Here is a 22,118-nt window from a genome sequence, read left to right on the forward strand (position 1 = left end):
GGTAGGAATAGAGGAGAACTAGAAAAGGTATGGTAGGATTAGAGAAGAACTAGAAAAGGTATGGTAGGATTAGAGGAGAACTAGAAAAGGTATGGTAGGATTAGAGGAGAACTAGAAAGGGTATGGTAGGAATAGAGGAGAACTAGAAAAGGTATGGTAGGAATAGAGGAGAACTAGAAAAGGTATGGTAGGATTAGAGGCTGCCAGACTGTTACTTTACACTTCTGCCATTTTTTATTTTTTTTAGAATCTGCTGCCATCTGAGGGTGGTAATACTATTAAGTGATTCTGTGAAACAAAAGAAGGTCCTGTGAATGTTCTGTGAACGGAAGGAAGGAAGTTGTTCCTGGTTTATGATGACTTCTAAGAGGACATTGGATCATTTGGAAAATCTATTTTGTTCATTAGTGTGTTATGTAAGCGCGTGTGTGTTAAGGAGGGGTAGGTAAGTAGGTCAATCCAATATCAGGCGACTCTAAGTGTTAGTTAGAAAAATGTATTAAAGTGTCACTCCACAATGATACTATAGTTGACAATACAAAATACTGATTTTAATAACCACATTGTGGACCACTCAGTTTTTAAGACACTAAAAGTGGTCATAGTCAAACATGGTACATTATTTTCATTTGGTCATCTATAATACATAATATTATCTATACATTATTGGTATCATTATTATACATTAGGCTATCTGTACACATGTATGCATAAACAAAAACAAAGTACAGTAGATGGAAGGGCATTTAGGCACTTATATAGAAATGCAGAGGCATTTACATTATTGTTACCTGATAAAAATGTGCTCAATTTATTATTTCCATCTGGCCAGTTTATGTAAAAGATTATCCCTAATGTGGTTGTATAACCACAGTAAAGCAAGGCATAAGCTTTTCAATGGATCTATCATTACAAAAACAACAGCTGTTTATCTAAGGGAGTGTTTGTATAAGTGTTTGCGCTTTAGACAATCTCCTCTCCCCAGATCCCATCTTAGTCATTTTCACTGGTTTCAGTGTTGCTTGGTTATGTACTGCTGAGGAAAACCATCTTACCATCTTACGTTTCAACCAGATGCTCTTTCTGAGTGGACACACACAAACACACACACACATTTTGGGTTGCTAATATTGGATTGACCTACATACCTACCCCTTCTCAACACATACACACGCACTCAACCTAATCGCACTGTTTTGTTTGCGCAAAGGTTGTACAGTCGTGGTCAAAGGTTTTGAGAATGACACAAGTATTGGTCTTCACAAAGTTTGTTGCTTCAGTGTTTTTAGATATTTTTGTCAGATGTTACTATGGTATACTGAAGTATAATTACAAGCATTCCATAAGTGTCAAAGGCTTTTATTGACAATTACATTAAGTTTATGCAAAGAGTCAATATTTGCAGTGTTGACCCTTCTTTTTCAAGACCTCTGCAATCCGCCCTGGCATGCTGTCAATTAACTTCTGGCCCACATCCTGACTGATGGCAGCCCATTCTTGCATAATCAATGCTTGGAGTATGTCAGAATTTGTGGGGTTTTGTTTGTCCACCCGCCTCTTGAGGATTGACCACAAGTTCTCGATGGGATTAAGGTCTGGGGAGTTTCCTGGCCATGGACCCAAAATGTTGATGTTTTGTTCCCCGAGCCACTTAGTTATCACTTTTGCCTTATGGCAAGGTGCTCCATCATGCTGGAAAAGGCATTGTTTGTCACCAAACTGTTCTTGGATGGTTGGGAGAAGTTGCTCTCAGAGGATGTGTTGGTACCATTCTTTATTCATGGCTGTGTTCTTAGGAAAAATTGTGAGTGAGCCCACTCCCTTGGCTGAGAAGCAACCCCACACATGAATGGTCTCAGGATGCTTTACTGTTGGCATGACACAGGACTGATGGTAGCGCTCACCTTCTCTTCTCCGGACAAGCTTTTTTCCGGATGCCCCAAACCATCGGAAAGGGGATTCATCAGAGAAAATGACTTTACCCCAGTCCTCAGCAGTCCAATCCCTGTACCTTTTGCAGAATATCAGTCTGTCCCTGATGATTTTCCTGGAGAGAAGTAGCTTCCTCGCTGCCCTTCTTGACAGCAGGCCATCCTCCAAAAGTATTTGCCTCACTATGCGTGCAGATGCACTCACACCTGCCTGCTGCCATTCCTGAGTAAGCTCTGCACTGGTGGTGCCCCGATCCCTCAGCTGAATCACCTTTAGGAGACGGTCCTGGCGCTTGCTGGACTTTCTTGGGCGCCCTGAAGCCTTCTTCACAATAATTGAACCTCTCTCCTTGAAGTTCTTGATGATCCGATAAATGGTTGATTTAGGTGCAATCTTACTAGCAGCAATATCCTTGCCTGTGAAGCCCTTTTTGTGCAAAGCAATGATGATGGCACGTGTTTCCTTGCAGGTAACCATGGTTAACAGAGGAAGAACAATGATTTCAAGCACCACCCTCCTTTTAAAGCTTCCAGTCTGTTATTCTAACTCAATCAGCATGACAGAGTGATCTCCAGCCTTGTCCTCATCAACACTCTCACCTGTGTTAACAAGAGAATCACTGACATGATGTCAGCTGGTCCTTTTGTGGCAGGGCTGAAATGCAGTGGAAATGCTTTTTTGGGATTAAGTTCATTTTCATGGCAAAGAGGGACTTTGCAATTAATTGCAATTCATTTGATCACTCTTTATAACATTCTGGAGTATATGCAAATTGCCATCATAAAAACTGAGGCAGCAGACTTTGTGAAAATGTATATTTGTGTCATTCTCAAAACTTTTGACCACGACTGTAATTGAATGGAATTGACCTTGAGTCCTCATTCTGTCTATTCAGTTCTTAGAACCTTTGTTAGACTTGCATCATACTTACATCACACTTACATCATATAATAATAATAATAATATATGCCATTTAGCAGATGCCTTTATCCAAAGCGACTTACAGTCATGTTTGCATTTGCATACATTTTGTACATATGGGTGGCCCCAGGAATTGAACCCACAATCCTGGCGTTGCAAGCGCCATACTCTATACCACTCAAACTCCACTCTGGACCTCGAAGCCAGTTCCACTGCCTTTTTTCATTGTTCCTTTCTAATCAAGGACTGATTTAGACCTGGACACCAGGTTGGTGCAATTAATTATCAGGTAGAACAGAAAACCAGGAGGCTCCGGACCTCATAGGGTAAGAGTTGAATACCCCTGCTCTATACCCACTAAACCATACAGGACCACTACAGTGCCTTGCAAAAGTATTCATCCCCCTTGGCGTTTTTCCTATTTTGTTGCATTACAACCTGTAATTTAAATTGATTTTTATTTGGATTTCATGTAATGGACATACACAAAATAGTCCAAATTGGTGGGTTAAAAAAATAACATATTCTAAAAAATAAATAACGGAAAAGTGGTGCATGCATATGTATTCACCCCCTTTGCTATGAAGCCCCTAAATAAGATCTGGTGCAACCAATTATCTTCAGAAGTCACGTAATTAGTTAAATAAAGTCCACCTGTGTGCAATCTAAGTGTCACATGATCTGTCACATGATATCAGTATGTATACACCTGTTCTGAAAGGCCCCAGAGTCTGCAACACCACTAAGCAAGGGGCACCACCAAGCAAGCGGCACCATGAAGACCAAGGAGCTCTCCAAACAGGTCAGGGACAAAGTTGTGGAGAAGTACAGATCAGGGTTGGGTTATAAAAAAATATCAGAAACTTTGAACATCCCACGGAGCACCATTAAATCCATTATTAAAAAATGGAAAGAATATGGCACCACAACAAACCTGCCAAGAGAGGGCCGCCCACCAAAACTCACAGACCAGGCAAGGAGGGCATTAATCAGAGGCAACAAAGAGACCAAAGATAACCCTGAAGGAGCTGCAAAGCTCCACAGCGGAGATTGGAGTATCTGTCCATAGGACCACTTTAAGCCGTACATTCCACAGAGTTGAGCTTTACGGAAGAGTGGCCAGAAAAAAGCCATTGCTTAATGAAAAAAATAAGCAAACACGTTTGGTGTTCGCCAAAAGGCATGTGGGAGACTCCCCAAACATATGGAAGAAGGTAATCTGGTCAGATGAGACTAATATTGAGCTTTTTGGTCATCAAGGAAAGCGCTATGTCTGGCGCAAACCCAACACTTCTCATCACCTCGAGAACACCATCCCCACAGTGAAGCATGGTGGTGGTAGCATCATGCTGTGGGGAAGTTTTTCATCGGCAGGGACTGGGAAACTGGTCAGAATTGAAGGAATGATGGATGGCGCTAAATACAGGGAAATTCTTGAGGGAAACCTTTTTCAGTCTTCCAGAGATTTGAGACTGGGACGGAGGTTCACCTTCCAGCAGGACAATGACCCTAAGCATACTGCTAAAGCAACACTCGAGTGGTTTAAGGGGAAATATTTAAATGTCTTGGAATGGCCTAGTCAAAGCCCAGACCTCAATCCAATTGAGAATCTGTGGTAGGACTTAAAGATTGCTGTACACCAGCGGAACCCATCCAACTTGAAGGAGCTGGAGCTGTTTTGCCTTGAAGAATGGGCAAAAATCCCAGTGGCTAAATGTACCAAGCTTATAGAGACATACCCCAAGAGACTTGCAGCTGTAATTGCTGCAAAAGGTGTCTCTATAAGGTATTGACTTTGGGGGGGGGTGAATAGTTATGCACGCTCAAGTTTTCTGCTTTTTTTTGTCTTATTTCTTGTTTGTTTCACAATAAAAAATATTTTGCATCTTCAAAGTGGTAGGCATGTTGTGTAAATCAAATGATACAAACCCCCCAAAAATCCATTTTTAATTCCAGGTGGTAAGGCAACAAAATAGGAAAAATGCCAAGGGGGGTGAATACTTTCGCAAGCCACTGTACATCACACACTTTATACAAAGTCCTTGTTTCTATACAGTATCGTTCATACTGTATATCGTATCCTCAGCAATAAATGTTTTCTACAATACACTTGCTGTGTGTTATAAAGCAGTGGTTTAGGGTAATAGCACCCACAGTTAGCTTGAGGTGTCATAAAACTGTTACAAATGTATGTACATTTACAGCAAAATGTTTACAGTTAGCTACTGGAATTTTATATTACAGTATACAACTGTAAAGAGCAATGCATTATGGGGGCTCAATGGCATTCAGTTATTAACTACATAGGTTCGGTAACTGTGGTGCGGCAGGTAGCTTAGTGCTTAAGAGCGTTGGGCCAGTAACTGAAAGGTTGCTGGTTCGAATCCCTGAGCCGACTAGGTGAAAAGTCTGTGCCTGTTAAGCCGCTCTGGATAAGAGCTTCTGCTTAAATGACTACAATGTGAAAATGTAAATGTTGCTATTCCAAACACAGTGTGCAGGTAGACATATCTAACCCCATCTTTGTTACTAATCAGTAGGGTTGCAAAATTCCTAGAACTTTAAATAAATTCTGTAGTTATCCCAAAATCTCAGTTGGAGGATTACCGGATCTGGAGGGAATGAGCAAGAAATCCGGAATCCTCCAACTAGGGATTCTGGAAAGCCAGGGAAGTTCCCAGAATTTTGCAACCCTACTAATCAAACACTTAGTCAATCACATTGATTTAGCACTGTTACATGTTAAATGATTTACATGTTATATTTATAATACTGTTATTAAACAATTTCCTTTCAAAACTGTCTAAATAAAATAATCTGATACCGATAAGTGAATTTGCCTTATTCTGATCATGACTGATTATTTATACAGTGGGGAGAACAAGTATTTGATACACTGCCGATTTTGCAGGTTTTCCTACTTACAAAGCATGTAGAGGTCTGTAATTTTTATCATAGGTACACTTCAACTGTGAGAGACGGAATCTAAAACAAAAATCCAGAAAATCACATTGTATGATTTTTAAGTAATTCATTTGCATTTTATTGCATGACATAAGTATTTGATCACCTACCAACCAGTAAGAATTCCGGCTCTCACAGACCTGTTAGTTTTTCTTTAAGAAGCCCTCCTGTTCTCCACTCATTACCTGTATTAACTGCACCTGTTTGAACTCATTACCTGTATAAAAGACACCTGTCCACACACTCAATCAAACAGACTCCAACCTCTCCACAATGGCCAAAACCAGAGAGCTGTGTAAGGTCAGGGATAAAATTGTAGACCTGCACAAGGCTGGGATGGGCTACAGGACAATAGGCAAGCAGCTTGGTGAGAAGGCAACAACTGTTGGCGCAATTATTAGAAAATGGAAGAAGTTCAAGATGATGGTCAATCACCCTCGGTCTGGAACTCCATGCAAGATCTCACCTTGTGGGGCATCAATGATCATGAGGAAGGTGAGGGATCAGCCCAGAACTACACGGCAGGACCTGGTCAATGACCTGAAGAGAGCTGGGGCCACAGTCTCAAAGAAAACCATTAGTAACACACTATGCCGTCATGGAATGAAATCCTGCAGTGCACGCAAGGTCCCCCTGCTCAAGCCAGTGCATGTCCAGGCCCGTCTGAAGTTTGCCAATGACCATCTGGATAATCCAGAGGAGGAATGGGAGAAGGTCATTAGGTCTGATGAGACAAAAATGAGACTAAACTCCACTCGCTGCGTTTGGAGGAAGAAGAAGGATGAGTACAACCCCAAGAACACCATCCCAACCGTGAAGAATGGAGGTGGAAACATCATTCTTTGGGGATGCTTTTCTGCAAAGGGGACAGGACGACTGCACCGTATTGAGGGGAGGATGGATGGGGCCATGTATCGCGAGATCTTGGCCAACAACCTCCTTCCCTCAGTAAAAGCATTGAAGATGGGTCGTGGGTGGGTCTTCCAGCATGACAACGACCCAAAACACACAGCCAGGGCAACTAAGGAGTGGCTCCGTAAGAAGCATCTCAACGTCCTGGAGTGGCCTAGCCAGTCTCCAGACCTGAACCCAATATAAAATCTTTGGAGGGAGCTGAAAGTCCGTATTGCCCAGCGACACCCCCGAAACCTGAAGGATCTGGAGAAGGTCTGTATGGAGGAGTGGGCCAAAATCCCTGCAGCAGTGTGTGCAAACCTGGTCAAGACCTACAGGAAACATGTGATCTCTGTAATTGCAAACAAAGGTTTCTGTACCAAATATTAAGTTCTGCTTTTCTGATGTATCAAATACTTATGTCATGCAATAAAATGCAAATTAATTACTTAAAAATCATATAATGTGATTTTCTGGATTTTGGTTTTAGATTCCGTCTCTCACAGTTGAAGTGTACCTATGATAAACATTACAGACCTCTACATGCTTTGTAAGTAGGAAAACCTGCAAAATCGGCAGTGTATCAAATACTTGTTCTCCCCACTGTATATATATATGTACAGTGGGGAAAAAAAATATTTAGTCAGCCACCAATTGTGCAAGTTCTCCCACTTAAAAAGATGAGAGAGGCCTGTAATTTTCATCAGAGGTACACGTCAACTATGACAGACAAATTGAGAAAAAAAAATCCAGAAAATCACATTGTAGGATTTTTAATGAATTTATTTGCAAATTATGGTGGAAAATAAGTAAATCCCTTTTTGGTCAGTGGAGTGGAGGGACATTGAGAGGCGGACCTCAGTCTCCTCCTGCACTCTCCCTCCACTGAGACTGACCATCAGATGCAGGCACCATCAGCCCAGTAAAATATTTAAATGTGTGCTCACTCAGCTCTGCCTCACAATTAATACAACTGATCTATTACCGGTGTGATCATATAGCCTACCTCAAATTTGTAAATATAATTTTAAAAGATGGTCACAATAACAATGCGTTGGCAGGGTAATTCAAGCAAAGCCAATATGCGGTGACAATGTATTGGGCCTACTACACAAACTTCATTGCTACAGTACTGTTTTTAAAAGGTTAATGTTGCATAGGCTTACGTTTTTTGAAGTCATGTAATTAAAAAAAATCTGAGCAGTAGATCTCTGCTTGCATTTTCACTCAGAAAGTGATCTTGACTCAGAAAAGGTTGGTGACCACTGCTCTAGGGGGTTAAGTCAAAACTGTAACTCGGCCACTCAGGAACATTCACTGTCTTCTTGGTAAGCAACTCCAGTGTAGATTTGGCCTTGTGTTTTAGGTTATCGTCCTGCTGAAAGGTGAATTCATCTCCCAGTGTCTGGTGGAAGGCAGACTGAACTAGATTTTCATCTAGGATTTAGCGTGAGCTTAGCTCCATTCCATTTCTTTTTTATCCTGAAAAACTCCCCAGTCCTTAACGATTATAAGCATACCCATAACATGATGCAGCCACCACTATGCGTGAATATATGGAGAGTGGTACTCAATGTTGTGTTGTATAATATTGTGTTGCCCCAAGCATAACACTTTGTATTGCAGACAAAAAGTTAATTGCTTTGCCACATTTTTTGCAACAAGGCACTAAAATAATACTGCAAACACAGGATGTATGTTTTGGAATCTTTTTTATTCTGTACAAGCTTCCTTCTTTTCACTCTGTCAATTATGTTAGTTTTGTTGAGTATCTACAATGTTGATACATCTTCAGTTCTCGTATCACAGCCATTAAACTCTGTAACTGTTTTAAAGTCACCATTGGCCTCATGGTGAAATCTATGAGCGGTTTCCTTCCTCTCCGGCAACTAAGTTAGGAAGGACGCCTGTACCTTTGTAGTGACTGGGTGTATTGATACACCATCCAAAGTGTAATTAATAACTTCACCATGCTCAAGGGGATATTCAATGTCTGCTTTTTTATTTTTACTCTTAAAGGGAGTGCTCCTAATCTCAGCTTGTTACCTGTATAAAAGACACCTGTCCACAGAAGCAATCAATCAATCAGATTCCAAACTCTCCACCATGGCCAAGACCAAAGAGCTCTCCAAGGATGTCAGGGACAAGATTGTAGACCTACACAAGGCTGGAATGGGCTACAAGACCATCGCCAAGCAGCTTGGTGAGAAGGTGACAACAGTTGGTGCGATTATTCGCAAATGGAAGAAACACAAAAGAGCTGTCAATCTCCCTCGGCCTGGGGCTCCATGCAAGATCTCACCTCGTGGAGTTGAAATGATCATGAGAACGGTGAGGAATCAGCCCAGAACTACACGGGAGGATCTTGTCAATGATCTCAAGACAGCTGGGACCATAGTCACCAAGAAAACAATTGGTAACACACTACGCCGTGAAGGACTGAAATCCTGCAGCGCCCGCAAGGTCCCCCTGCTCAAGAAAGCACATATACTGGGCCGTCTGAAGTTTGCCAATGAACATCTGAATGATTCACAGGAGAACTGGGTGAATGTGTTGTGGTCAGATGAGACCAAAATTTAGCTCTTTGGCATCAACTCAACTCGCCGTATTTGGAGGAGGAGGAATGCTGCCTATGACCCCAAAAACACCATCCCCACCGTCAGACATGGAGGTGGAAACATTATGCTTTGGGGGTGTTTTTCTGCTAAGGGGACAGGACAACTTCACTGCATCAAAGGGACGATGGACGGCGCCATGTACCGTCAAATCTTGGGTGAGTACCTCCTTCCCTCAGCCAGGGCATTGAAAATGGGTCGTGGATGGGTATTCCAGCATGACAATGACCCAAAACACACAGCCAAGGCAACAAAGGAGTGGCTCAAGAAGAAGCACATTAAGGTCCTGGTGGCCTAGCCAGTCTCCAGACCTTAATCCCATAGAAAATCTGTGGAGGGAGCTGAAGGTTCGAGTTGACAAACATTAGCCTCGAAACCTTAATGACTTGGAGAAGATCTGCAAAGAGGAGTGGGACAAAATCCCTCCTGAGATGTGTGCAAACCTGGTGGCCAACTACAAGAAACGTCTGACCTCTGTGATTGCCAACAAGAGTTTTGCCACCAAGTACTATGTCATGTTTTGCAGAGGGGTCAAATACTTATTTCCCTCATTAAAATGCAAATCAATTCATAACATTTTTGACGTGCGTTTTTCTGGATTTTTTTGTTGTCATTCTGTCTCTCACTGTTCAAATAAACCTTCCATTAAAATTATAGACTGATCATGTCTTTGTCAGTGGGCAAATGTACAAAATCAGCAGGGGATCAAATACTTTTTTCCCTCACTGTATGTACTGTATGTGTGTGTGTGTGTTTGGGTCTGTCAGTGTATTTACACATAAAATCCTAACCCCAGTCTGCATTCATCAGGAAAGGCAGGATGCAGACAGAGCTGTGTCCCAAATGGCACCCTATTCCCTATATAGTGCACTACTTTTGACCAGGGCTCATAGGGCTCTGGTTAAAAGTAGTGGACTAATAAAGGGAATAGGGTACCATTTGGGACACAGCCAGAGAGAATGAAACATCATTCACTAACCCTGTCTGTCACCTAGGAAATATGAATACAAATACTGTATACAGTAGAGTTCAAGCATTAAGGTCAGACATTTCCTGCTTTGTGTTTGTGTTACTGGTACTACCACCCTGCTGCCAGCCCATCCCCAGTCTCAGTGTGTCCCAAATGGCACCCTGTTCCCTATATAGTGCACTATGTTTGACAAGACTAGTAGTAGTAGTGCACTATATATGGAACAGGGTGCCATTTGGGACATAGTTTCTGTCTCTAAGCTGTGGGTGAAAGCCGTGGTTGAGTTGGCACATGGCAGCTTTAGGTATTTTGTCTCAGAGTGATGTTGATGGATGGGACACCATTCTTCTGAACACAGAGATCCATCCTAACACAGACATCTTTACAATTAAGCATTGAAGATTAACTTGACACACTCCCATGTTAGATCCTGCTGCACCTCTTTAATACGGTCCATGGTGCCTCTATAGTCAGAATTAATTATCTACTCTAATAACAACAAAACACAAGGCTGGCTTTATGTTTTAGGCCCTCTGTGTCTCCTCTACTCTCCTCTCCGTCAGCTGAAATATTGTAATCACCTTTTGGCACTGTTTTTCTTGGCAAGAAGTAGAGAGAGAGTGTGTGTGGTTGTGTGTACAAGCAGCATGAGCGAGAGAGCCAAGCTTCCGGGTCAGTAGCTTCAACCCAACATCGCACACTCACACACACATACACCAACTGACACTCACAAGTGCCTGATTGGTTGACTCTATTAGCCAAACAATAATTTTAATTTTTCTCCATATTATGTCAATCCCCAATAAGCTACCCAGGAAAGGGCGAAGAATAGCCCATATTAATATATGTAGCCATATAAATAATTCATGAAATCAGTAACTTGCTAACATCGGATAACATTCATATACTGGTCATCTCTGAAACTCACTTAGATAATTGCTTTGATAATACAGCAGTAGCAATACAAGGATATAACATCTACAAATAATACAGGAATGCCTGTGGGGGAGGTGTTTCTGTATATGTTCAGATACGTATTCCTTTAAAGCAAATGTTGTTGAAGTGTTGTGGTTGCAAGTTCACCTGCCTCATCTAAAGCCTCTTCTTCTGGGGTGCTGCTATAGGCCACCAAGTGCTTACAGGCAGTATATGGATAATATGTGTGCAATGCTTGATAATGTGTGTGATGTTAACAGAGAGGTCTATTTTCTGGGTGACCTGAACATTGACTAGTTAGCAACTAGCTGTCCTCTCAAGAGGAAGCTTCTAACTGTGACCAATGCCTGTAATATGACCCAGGTTATCACTCAACCAACTAGAGTGCATACCGATAGTGTTGGATCTGAGACATCCACTTGTATTGATCATATCTTCACTAATGCTGCAGAGCTTTGCTCCAAAGCAATATCAGTTCCCATTGGCTGTAGTGACCATAACATGGTGGCAATAACAAGGAAAGTCAAAGTGCCAAAGGTTGGGCCTAAAGTAATTTATAAGAGATCATACAAAATGTTTTCACAGTACTCTTTTGTTGAAGATGTAAAAATATATGTTGGTCTGATGTGTATGAGGAAGTTTATCCAGATGCAGCACTATAAGTATTTGTAAGATTATTTATGCCAATTGTTGACAAGCATGCACCTGTTAAGAAACTAACTGTGAGAACTGTTAGAGCACCCTGAATCGATGATGAATTAAAAAAATGTAATGGTTCAAATAAATTATCCAAAATAGGTGACAAGCAAGCCAGGTTGCTCAGCTGATTGGTTTACATACTGTAAATTGAGAAGTGTTGTGACTAAACTTAACAAAAAGAAGAAGAAATTACACTGAGTGTACAAAACATTAGGAACACCTTCCTAATATTGAGGTTCACCCCCTTTTGCCGTCAGAACAATATTTCTATAAGGTGTCGAAAGCGTTCCACAGGGATGCTGGCCCATGTTGACTTCAATGCTTCCCACAGTTGTATCAAGTTGGCTGGATGTCCTTTGGGTGGTGGATCATTCGAGCGTTAGGCCAGTAACCGAGCAGGGCTGCCTTAATCGAATCCCCGAGCTGACAAGGTAAAACATCTGTCATTCTGCCCATGAGCAAGGTAGTTAACCCACTGTTCCCCAGGCGCCGATGACGTGGATGTCAATTAAGGCAGCCCCCTGCAACTCTCTGATTCAGAGGGGTTGGGTTAAATGCGGAAAACATATTTCAGTTGAATGCATTCAGTTCTACAACTGACTAGGTATCCCCCTTTCCTTGGTAACTTGGTCGCCTGCGCCAAATCGAGGTATTCGGGGGGAATGCGCACGGTGGAGGTACTGTCTGGACTTTCCACCGTGGTTGCACCAACGGAAACACTGAGACACCTACCCTGACACTCTCGCGACCACCCCGTGAGAACCCTCTGCGGCCATGAGAATGTGGGGTTGTGGCGCGCAAACCAAGGGATACCTAGTACCACAGGGAAAGCAGGAGACTCGATGATAAAAAACGTGACTTGCTCGCAATGAGTCTCGCGGGTAACCATGGTGATTGGTGCGGTAACATCCCTAACAAACCCGGACCCTAATGGTCGACTGTCAAGTGCTTTGATGGGGAGTGGAATGGATAGGGAACCAATGAAATGCCTAGACTGTGTGAGAATGCCCTGGCATTAAGTTCCCAGCTGCGCCTGAATCGACTAGTGCCTTACACTGGGGAACTACAATGTGATCAGGAAAGTGGATGGGTAGGGTACAGTGCGCAGCAGAGGGCTCTGAACAAGTGTGGGTGTTCGATACCTGGGGTAATGCGAGAGTGCCCTGCCTGCTGCCTACAGACCCAAAAGAATGCTGACGACATCGTGTGGTGTAATGTCCCTTCGTGCCACCAGAGTGACACTGGTGCTGTCGTCCTCCGCTCTCTCGGATCGCGGCTCCACCCAGATCCATCAGCTCGTGATCCAAGTTGGCCGGGGTTGGAACGGGCAGACTCCCTCCAGGACGTCCTCTGGCCGCCAGCAGGTTGTCCAAACGGATGGCCATGTCCACCAGTTGCGTGAAGGACAACATGGTGTCCCGGCAGGCTAGCTCCCTTCGGACGTCCTCCCGCAGATGGCACCGGAAGTGGTCGATAAAGGCACGCTCGTTCCACCCGGACCCAGCTGCTAGAGTCCGAAACTCCAAGGCGAAGTCCTGCGCAGTCCTTGTCCCCTGCCTCAGGTGGACCAGCCGCTCGCCCGCCTCTCGACCTTCGGGCGGGTGATCGAAGACAGCCGAAAGAGGCGAGTGAACTCCCCATAGTTGTCCAACGCGGCTCCTCCTTCGTTCCAGACCGCGTTGGCCCACTCCGAGAGGCAGGAGACGAGGGCGGACACCTTCTCCCGCTCCGATGGGGCCGGCCTGATGCTGGAGAAGTAGAGCTCCAGTTGGAGGAGGAATCCTTGGCAGAGAGCAGCTGTCCCATCGAACTCCCGTGGTCGGGATATCTGGATCCCTCTGGGTGCTGGGGTGTGGGTGGCTGGATCCGGTTGCCCAGCTGGTCTCGACAGATTGGGTCCTCTCCTCTCCAGGCGTTGGACGACCTGAAAGGTCAAATATACTGTTTAGGCTTTCTATTACACCTTCACTATAACAGTGAAATGTTTTGTCCAGGAAGTTGCCTAAAAGGGATTTAATTTGTTGTTGCCTAATAGTTTTTTGGTAGGTTTCTACACTACTTTCCTTCCATCTATAGCATTTCTTAATATTGTGCAGTTCCTTTGGCTTTGATGCCTCATGATTGAGTATTGCGCTGTTCAGGTAGACTGTGATTTTGCTGTGATCTGATAGGGGTGTTAGTGGGCTGACTGTGAACTCTCTGAGAGACTCTGGGTTGAGCTCAGTGAAAAAGTAATCTACAGTACTACTGCCAAGGGATGAGCTGTAGGTGTACCTACCATAGGACTCTCCTCGAAGCCTACAATTGACTATGTACAGACCCAGCGTGTGACAGAGCTGCAGGAGTTATGACTTTTGTTGGTTGTTTTGTCATAGTTGTGTCTAGGGGGGCATATTTGGGAGGGAATACTGTCACCTCCAGGTAGGTGTTTGTCCCCCTGTGTGCTGAGAGTGTCAGGTACTTTCTCTCTTCTCTTCTCTGTCTCTCTCTCTCTCTCTCTCTCTCTCTCTCTCTCATTTTCTAGATCTTCCCTATGGATGGGAAGAGGCCTATACAGCAGAAGGAGTCAAATACTTCATCAAGTAAGTCCAAACAACTAGAGGGATAATTTTCTAAATGCTCCAGGCTCATGTCCTTATTAACCACAACAAACACACATCATCTGAGAATCCACCATTGAACCCCATGCTTACAGAACCAATCTATCAATGTTGTGCCAAGTTTCCACAAAGTCTCACATCCTTTTTCTATTCCATTAATGAAAACTTCCAGTACTTCAGACTATACAGACAGAAACAGTCAACTGCTGCCATTGAGCAGCAACTCCAGTAAACCACAGAATAGACTCACCCAACATATCTGCTTTGATCTCATTCTTAAACGCAGTCTTAGCCATGCTGGCTGCCGTGTGGATAAAGACATGCAGGGAGTCCCGTAGTGTGTTGTTTTGTGCTTGATGACTAAATGAAAGACATGCAGGGAGTCCCGTAGTGTGTTGTTTTGTGCTTGATGACTAAATGAAAGACATGCAGGGAGTCCTGGGGTGTGTTGTTTAGTGCTTGATGACTAAATGAAGGACATGCAAGGAGTCCCAGAGTGTGTTGTTTTGTGCTTGATGACTAAATGAAAGACATGCAAGGAGTCCCAGAGTGTGTTGTTTTGTGCTTGATGACTAAATGAAGGACATGCAAGGAGTCCCAGAGTGTGTTGTTTTGTGCTTGATGACTAAATGAAAGACATGCAAGGAGTCCCGGGGTGTGTTGTTTTGTGCTTGATGACTAAATGAAAGACTAGTAAGTAACATGGGTATCAAAAGTAGTGACATGCCCTGGAGATTGGGTTGTCTCTTAGTATATTAAACAGAGTTAACACAGCCTGGTTGCCAGTCTGTTTCCGCTTTAGTCAACTTGTTGTTGTCTTTCCTAACAGGGATACAGATCTGCCATCTTAATTTGATCACTCTGTTGTCGCAGAGAATTTTCCTTCACAGCAGGAAATGCAAATTGTACTGTATTCAAGGTTTATAAAGGCTTCTTAAGTTTGTAATTTCCAATTTAAAATGTCAGACTTAATTTGCCCTAATAAAAAATGCATCAACCCCTACAAAATGTCCATTAATTGTAGTCCACATAATATTTTACATTTCCTGTTGCTGCAGGATTATTTTCCTGCTGTGAGACGCAAAGTCAAATTAAGATAGCACACCTGTGTACAGTTACATTGTTGAATACAGGAACTGTCAGGTGCCCACGCTTGTGAACATCAGTTCTGTCTAACCAACAGTATTCATTACCATTGTCCAATGACACCTGTGCATTTTTACCTTTGTTCAATGACACCTATGCAGTCTGTAATTCTGAATGTGTTCTTCTGTATGTCCGTGAAAAACAACCAGTACCTAACCCACATCAGTACACAGCCCACATGAGCACTACACACTGATACCCACTAAACTAATGTAATTTAGGGTTCGAAGCTCATAAACGTTAACCAGGTTGATCCATTCAATTGAAGAGGGATCAGAGGTCAGGGGTGATGACCTGGGAGTGATGTGCTGCTCTGTGTCTTATTTTTGCCCCGTGTCAGTCATGTGATGCAGACGACGTCGTGGACCCATCCGGTGACCTATAGCCTGGCTCTGGGGCTGTCCGAGAGAGAGGGAGAGGGACCAGACGACGGCGTGGACCAATCCAGTGACCTGCAGCCTGGCTCCGGGGGTGGGGCTGTCCGAGAGAGAGGGGGAGGGACCAGCCGACAGACAGGCAGACAACACAGCCACCCCCAGCCCCGACCACACCAAGATCAAGACTTAGACCTGGGACAGATTCCATAGGATATAACGTTATAGAATCTTTAGATAGACGTGTATTGCATAGACTAGATATTGTGTTTCTTGGTGTTGGATAATGGAGAGGCCTCGCAGGCAGCTCTATAAATAACATTTCTATCTGAACGTTCTGTAGCGTTGCTCTTCCCCAAGAGAAAAAAACACACCGGGCAGCGGTGAAACACCTGTCCTCCTTTTATTTTTATTCAGCCTTTATTTATACAGGTTTTTCTCATTGAGATAAAATCAATTTTTCAAGACAGACCTGGTCCTGTACAAATAGAGACTCAGTAGAAACCCTAGAGGTGGATACAGAGACAGCCACCTGAAATCCTTTAGGAGCCCCAACAAAATATTGTCTTTAAAATCATATAACTAGCTACACATAATGTTTCATTAAATGGCAGCTGTTCTGTTCTGGTGAATATGCAGTTTGAAACATTTTTTATTAATTTTTTTACAGTGAAACCTATCTGTAAGTGGGCTAAGCAGTGTAAAAACTGTTAATGAATTGTGTTAAAATGAATTGAACAAGGCTAGCTTCCCAGTTCGATGGAGTTGAATCACGACTCTATTGTCTCACTGTGTTGTTCTATAGAGTTACTGGAATTGCCTCTCCTCCTTCTCTATTCTATTTGTATGCTTCTTCCTATTCATGTTACCTCTATGAGGAACAGTGACCAAGCCCTCTCTCTCTTCATCTCTCTATCTACTTCCGCATCCCTCTTTTCAAACAACTCAAACAATGTCACAACCCTCCATCTTTTTCATCCTTTGAAGCCAGGTTCAGAATGTGTATTTTTCTTTTCCGATGCAAAACAGTTTTCTGTTTGCTCCCTGAGCTGCACCTTTTGAATGTCATTCCGAGATGTCCACATTCCGAACTCGGAATTGTCTTCTGAGTCACAATAGACCAGAATCTACTGCTGAAAGCTCAGCCTAACATGCCATATTTTTATTTTCACTTCCTTCACCAGAACTGTTATGGTGGAGAGGCAAAGGATTGAAAAGAAGAGGTAGCTTGCATCTTGTCCATTGGTCAGATAAGAGTTGGACATTGTTGCCAGGTGTCTTTAGGTTGTGATAATGTAACACATTATGTTTTAATAAGAGTTATGGAATGAAAGCATGCAATAGCAAGGGTAGTTATCGAACGTCATCCTATTTGCTGTTGGTTAACCTGCTCTTTAACCAGTAGTATTTTATTTGATTTTCTCACTAGTTGAGCCCAGCGTTGCTATTTTTATCCAAAATACCGCAATAGCATGTCTGTTCTGTGTCCTCTAGTGCTGCTAACTCATTATGGGATCAATCAAACAGTATTTCAAATATCTATAAGGCTGCGTTTACACAGGCAGCCCAATTCTGATCTTTTGCCACTAATTGGTCTTTTGACCAGTCAGATCAGGTCTTTTGCCAATAATTGGGCAAAATATCATCATTGGGCTGCCTGTGTAAATGCAGCCTAATACAACATGTCAAGTGTGTTGTGTTCATGTCTAACAAACCATTACCAGTGTTTTGCATAATATTACTTGTCATACTAAGTGTTGCCTGTGGCCTAAACCCTCTAACATCCTAGTAGATGGATAGAGATCTTTACGATGACCTTTCATCCCCATTTAACTGGGACTGTAAAGCAATTGTGGTTCATTTTGTTGTCTAGGTGACTTTTGTAATTGAAGTTAATCAAATAAAATCCTTGTTTTTTTAAAAGAAAATAAAAAAATGTGTACATTAAAATAACATCAAATTGATCAGAAATACAGTGTAGACATTGTTAATGTTGTATATCTACATAGACGTACAGAGGCCCATTATCAGCAACCATCAGTCCTGTGTTCCAATGGCACGTTGTATTTGCTAATCCAAGTTTATCATTTTAAAAGTCTAAATGATCGTTAGAAAACCCTTTTGCAATTATGTTAGCACAGCTGAAAACTGTTGTGCTGATTAAAGAAGCAATAAAACTGGCCTTCTTGAGACTAGTTGAGTATCTGGAGCATCAGCAATTGTGGGTTCGATTACAGGATCAAAATGGCCAGAAACAAATAACTTTCTTCTGAAACTCGTCAGTCTATTCTTGTTCTGAGAAATGAAGGCTATTCCATGCAAGAAATTGCCAAGAAACTGAAGATTTCATACAACACTGTGTACTACTCCCTTCACAGAACAGTGTAAACTGGCTCTAACCAGAATAGAAAGAGGAGTGGGAGGCCCCGGTGCACAACTGAGCAAGAGGACAAATACATTAGTGTCTAGTTTGAGAAACAGACGCCTCACAGGTCCTCACCTGGCAGCTTCATTAAATAGTATCCGCAAAACACCAGTGTCAACGTCAACAGAGAAGAGGCGACTCCGGGATGCTGACCTTCTAGGCAAAGTTGCAAAGAAAAAGCCATATCTCAGACTGGCCAATAAAAATAAAATATTAAGATGGGCAAAAGAACACAGACACTGGACAGAGGAAGATTGGAAAAAAGTGTTATGGACAGACGAATGGTGTTCGGATCACAAAGAAGAACATTTGTGAGACGCAGACCAAATGAAAAGATGCTGGAGGAGTGCTTGATGCCATCTGTCAAGCATGGTGGAGGCAATGTGATGGTCTGGGGGTGCTTTGGTGGTGGTAAAGTGGGAGATTTGTACAGGGTAAAAGGGATCTTGAAGAAGGAAGGCTATCACTCCATTTTGCAACGCCATGCCATACCCTGTGGACGGCGCTTGATTGATTGGATTTCCTCCTACAACAGGGCAATGACCCAAAGCACAGCTCCAAACTATGCAATAACTATTTAGGGAAGAAGCAGTCAGCTGGTATTCTGTCTATAATGGAGCGGCCAGCACAGTCACCGGATCTCAACCCTATTGAGCTGTTGAGGGAGCAGGTTGACCGTATGGTACGTAAGAAGTGCCCATCAAGCCAATCCAACTTGTGGGAGGTGCTTCAGGAAGCATGGGGTGAAATCTCTTCAGATTACCTCAACAAATTGACAACTAGAATGCCAAAGGTCTGCAAGGCTGTAATTGATGCAAATGGAGGATTCTTTGACGAAAGCAAAGTTTGACACAATTATTATTTCAACTAAAAATCATTATTTCTAACCTTGTCAATGACTACATTTCCTATGAATTTTGCTATATTTCCTATTCAAACTCATTTCATGTATGTTTTCATGGAAAACAAGGACATTTCTAAGTGACCCCAAACTTTTGAACAGTAGTGTATATATATAATATATATATACACTACCAGTCAAAAGTTTGGACACACCTACTCATTCAAATGTTTTTTTTTTTAAACTATTTTTTACATTGTAGAATAATAGTGAAGACATCAAAACTATGAACTAACACATGGAATCATGTATTAACCAAAAAGGTGTTAAACAAATCAAAATATATTTTATATTTGAGATTCTTCAAATAACCACCCTTTGCCTTGATGACAGCTTTGCACACTCTTGGCATTCTCTTAACCAGCTTCACCTGGAATGCTTTCCCAACAGGAGTTCCCACATATGCTGAGCACTTGTTGGCTGCTTTCCTTCACTCTGCAGTCCGACTCATCCCAAACCATCTCAATTGGGTTGAGGTTGGGTGATTGTGGAGGCCAGGTCATCTGATACAGCACTCCATTACTCTCTTTCATGGTAAAATAGCCCTTACACAGCCTGGAGGTGTGTTGGATCATTGCCCTGTTGAAAAACAAATGATAGTCCCACTAAGCCCAAACCAGATGGGATGGTGTATCGCTGTAGAATACTGTGGTAGCCATGCTGGTTAAGTGTGCCTTGAATTCAAAATAAATCACAGACAGTGTCACCAGCAAAGCACCATAACACCTCCTCCATGCTTTACAGCGGGAAATACACATGCAGAGATCATCCGTTCACCCACACCGCGTCTCACAAAGACACGGCGGTTGGAACCAAAAATCTCCAATTTGGACTCCAGACCAAAGGACAAATGTCCACAGGTCTAATGTCCATTGCTCGTGTTTCATGGCCCAAGCAGGTCTCTTCTTCTTATTGGTGTCCTCTAGTAGTGGTTTCTTTGCAGCAATTCGACCATGAAGGCCTGATTCACACAGTCCCCTCTGAACAGTTGATGTTGAGATGTGTCTGTTACTTGAACTCTGTTAAGCATTTATTTGGGCTGCAATTTCTGAGGCTGGTAACTCTAATTAACTTATCCTCTGCAGCAGAGGTAACTCTGTGTCTTCCATTCCTGTGGCGGTCCTCATGAGAGCCAGTTTCATCATAGCGCTTGATGGTTTTTGTGACTGCACTTGCAGAAACTTTCAAAGTTCTTGACAATTTCTGTATTGACTGACCTTCATGTCTTAAAGTAATGACGGACTGTCGTTTCTCTTTGCTTATTTGAGCTGTTCTTGCCATAATATGGACTTGGTCTTTTACCAAATAGGGCTATCTTCTGTATACCACCCCTACCTTGTCACAACACAACTGATTGGCTCAAACGCATTAAGAAGGAAAGAAATTCCATCAATTAACTTTTAAGAAGGCACACCTGTTAATTGAAATGCATTCCAGGTGACTACCTCATGAAGCTGGTTGAGAGAATGCCATGAGTGTGCAAAGCTGTCATCAAGGCAAAGGGTGGCTGTTTGAAGAATCTTAAATATACAATATATGCTGATTTGTTTAACACCTTATTGGTTACTACATGATTCCATATGTGTTATTTCATAGGTTTGATGTCTTCACTATTATTCTACAATGTAGAAAATAGTAAAAATAAAGAAAAACCCTGGAATGAGTAGGTGTGTCCAAACTTTTGACTAGTGCTGTATATGTTTTATTGTCACACACTGTAGGCTACTAGAATGAGAACATATACAGTGCATTCAAAAGGTATTCAGACCCCTTGACTTTTTCATTTTTTTTTGTTGAGATTGGGGAGAAGTATTATTTTTAAAATTCATTTTAGAATAAGGCTGTAACAAAATGTGGAAAAGGTCAAGGGGTTTGAATACTTTCCGAATGCACTGTAGGTGTTTTTGCAGCATATGGGATATGCTCTGTTGTTACCATTATGTCATGCCCTTGTACCTTCTTCATTATTATTTGTAATTTAGAATTGTAAGAGATGTGATTAAATGAAGTCCACAAAGATTCTTACTGTATGGTAATTGATTGCATGTCAGCATCCCTACAGCATGCAGTGTATTTATTTAATTCTCAACCTTTATGTTGCTTTTGTCAGTAAGCATGAAGAACATAATTTGATTCAGTCACATGAAGGACAAAACGCTTACTGTAAAGAAAAGGATTAGACTATACATGTACATCAGTTCACATAAGTTACTGGGTAAACATTATGCCAAGCAATATACCAAGCAATCAAATGCACCTGGTATTGACTCCACGACTGGTGTCTGGGTGTACTTGCTCATTAAGGGACAAAGATTAAGCCTCTAAAATTACCAGTGTAGAAAAACCCATCTCTAGTCAACAATATGTATTCAATTGTATTCACACTTAGACAATCAACACATTTGAATTTGTTTGGTGACAACAATATTACAGGCAAGACTAATTGTAGTCTATAATATGGGACACAACATTACAGTAAAATCTAGATAAATGCATTAACTATATTGTCTCAAGTAGGATATTTCATTCATTTAAGTTAGAAATTTGGATCACAATTTAGGCCTATGTAATTAGCTTGTAAGGATAAAGATGTATTTAAGCTCTAAATAGTCATCCACCCAAAACAGTAAACATGCATTGATAATAACCAATGATAGGTGGCGACATCAACCATTCATGACCTTTGATCACATGGTTGTTGTAAAGGTCATGCAGTCGACATGTAGTCGCAAGTCGGACAA

General features: G+C 42.2%; 1 protein-coding gene across 1 annotated transcript in view; it reads left to right on the forward strand.

Annotated features, from left to right (window-relative positions):
• Positions 1 to 16,244, forward strand: part of LOC311100911 (syntaxin-binding protein 4-like) — a gene marked incomplete at both ends in the record, with an annotated part of 105,349 nt that extends 89,105 nt beyond the window's left edge. Inside the window, 3 exons of the mRNA XM_084141895.1 lie at positions 14,456 to 14,513; positions 16,018 to 16,077; positions 16,136 to 16,244. Of these exons, the coding sequence (XP_083998021.1) occupies positions 14,456 to 14,513; positions 16,018 to 16,077; positions 16,136 to 16,244 (227 nt within the window). The remainder of the gene's footprint in view (positions 1 to 14,455; positions 14,514 to 16,017; positions 16,078 to 16,135) is intronic.
• Between the last annotated feature and the right edge of the window lie 5,874 nt (positions 16,245 to 22,118).

Source organism: Coregonus lavaretus, assembly GCF_964263955.1.
Source record: "Coregonus lavaretus genome assembly, chromosome: 25".
In the NCBI taxonomy this organism is placed as follows: Eukaryota; Metazoa; Chordata; class Actinopteri; order Salmoniformes; family Salmonidae; genus Coregonus; species Coregonus lavaretus.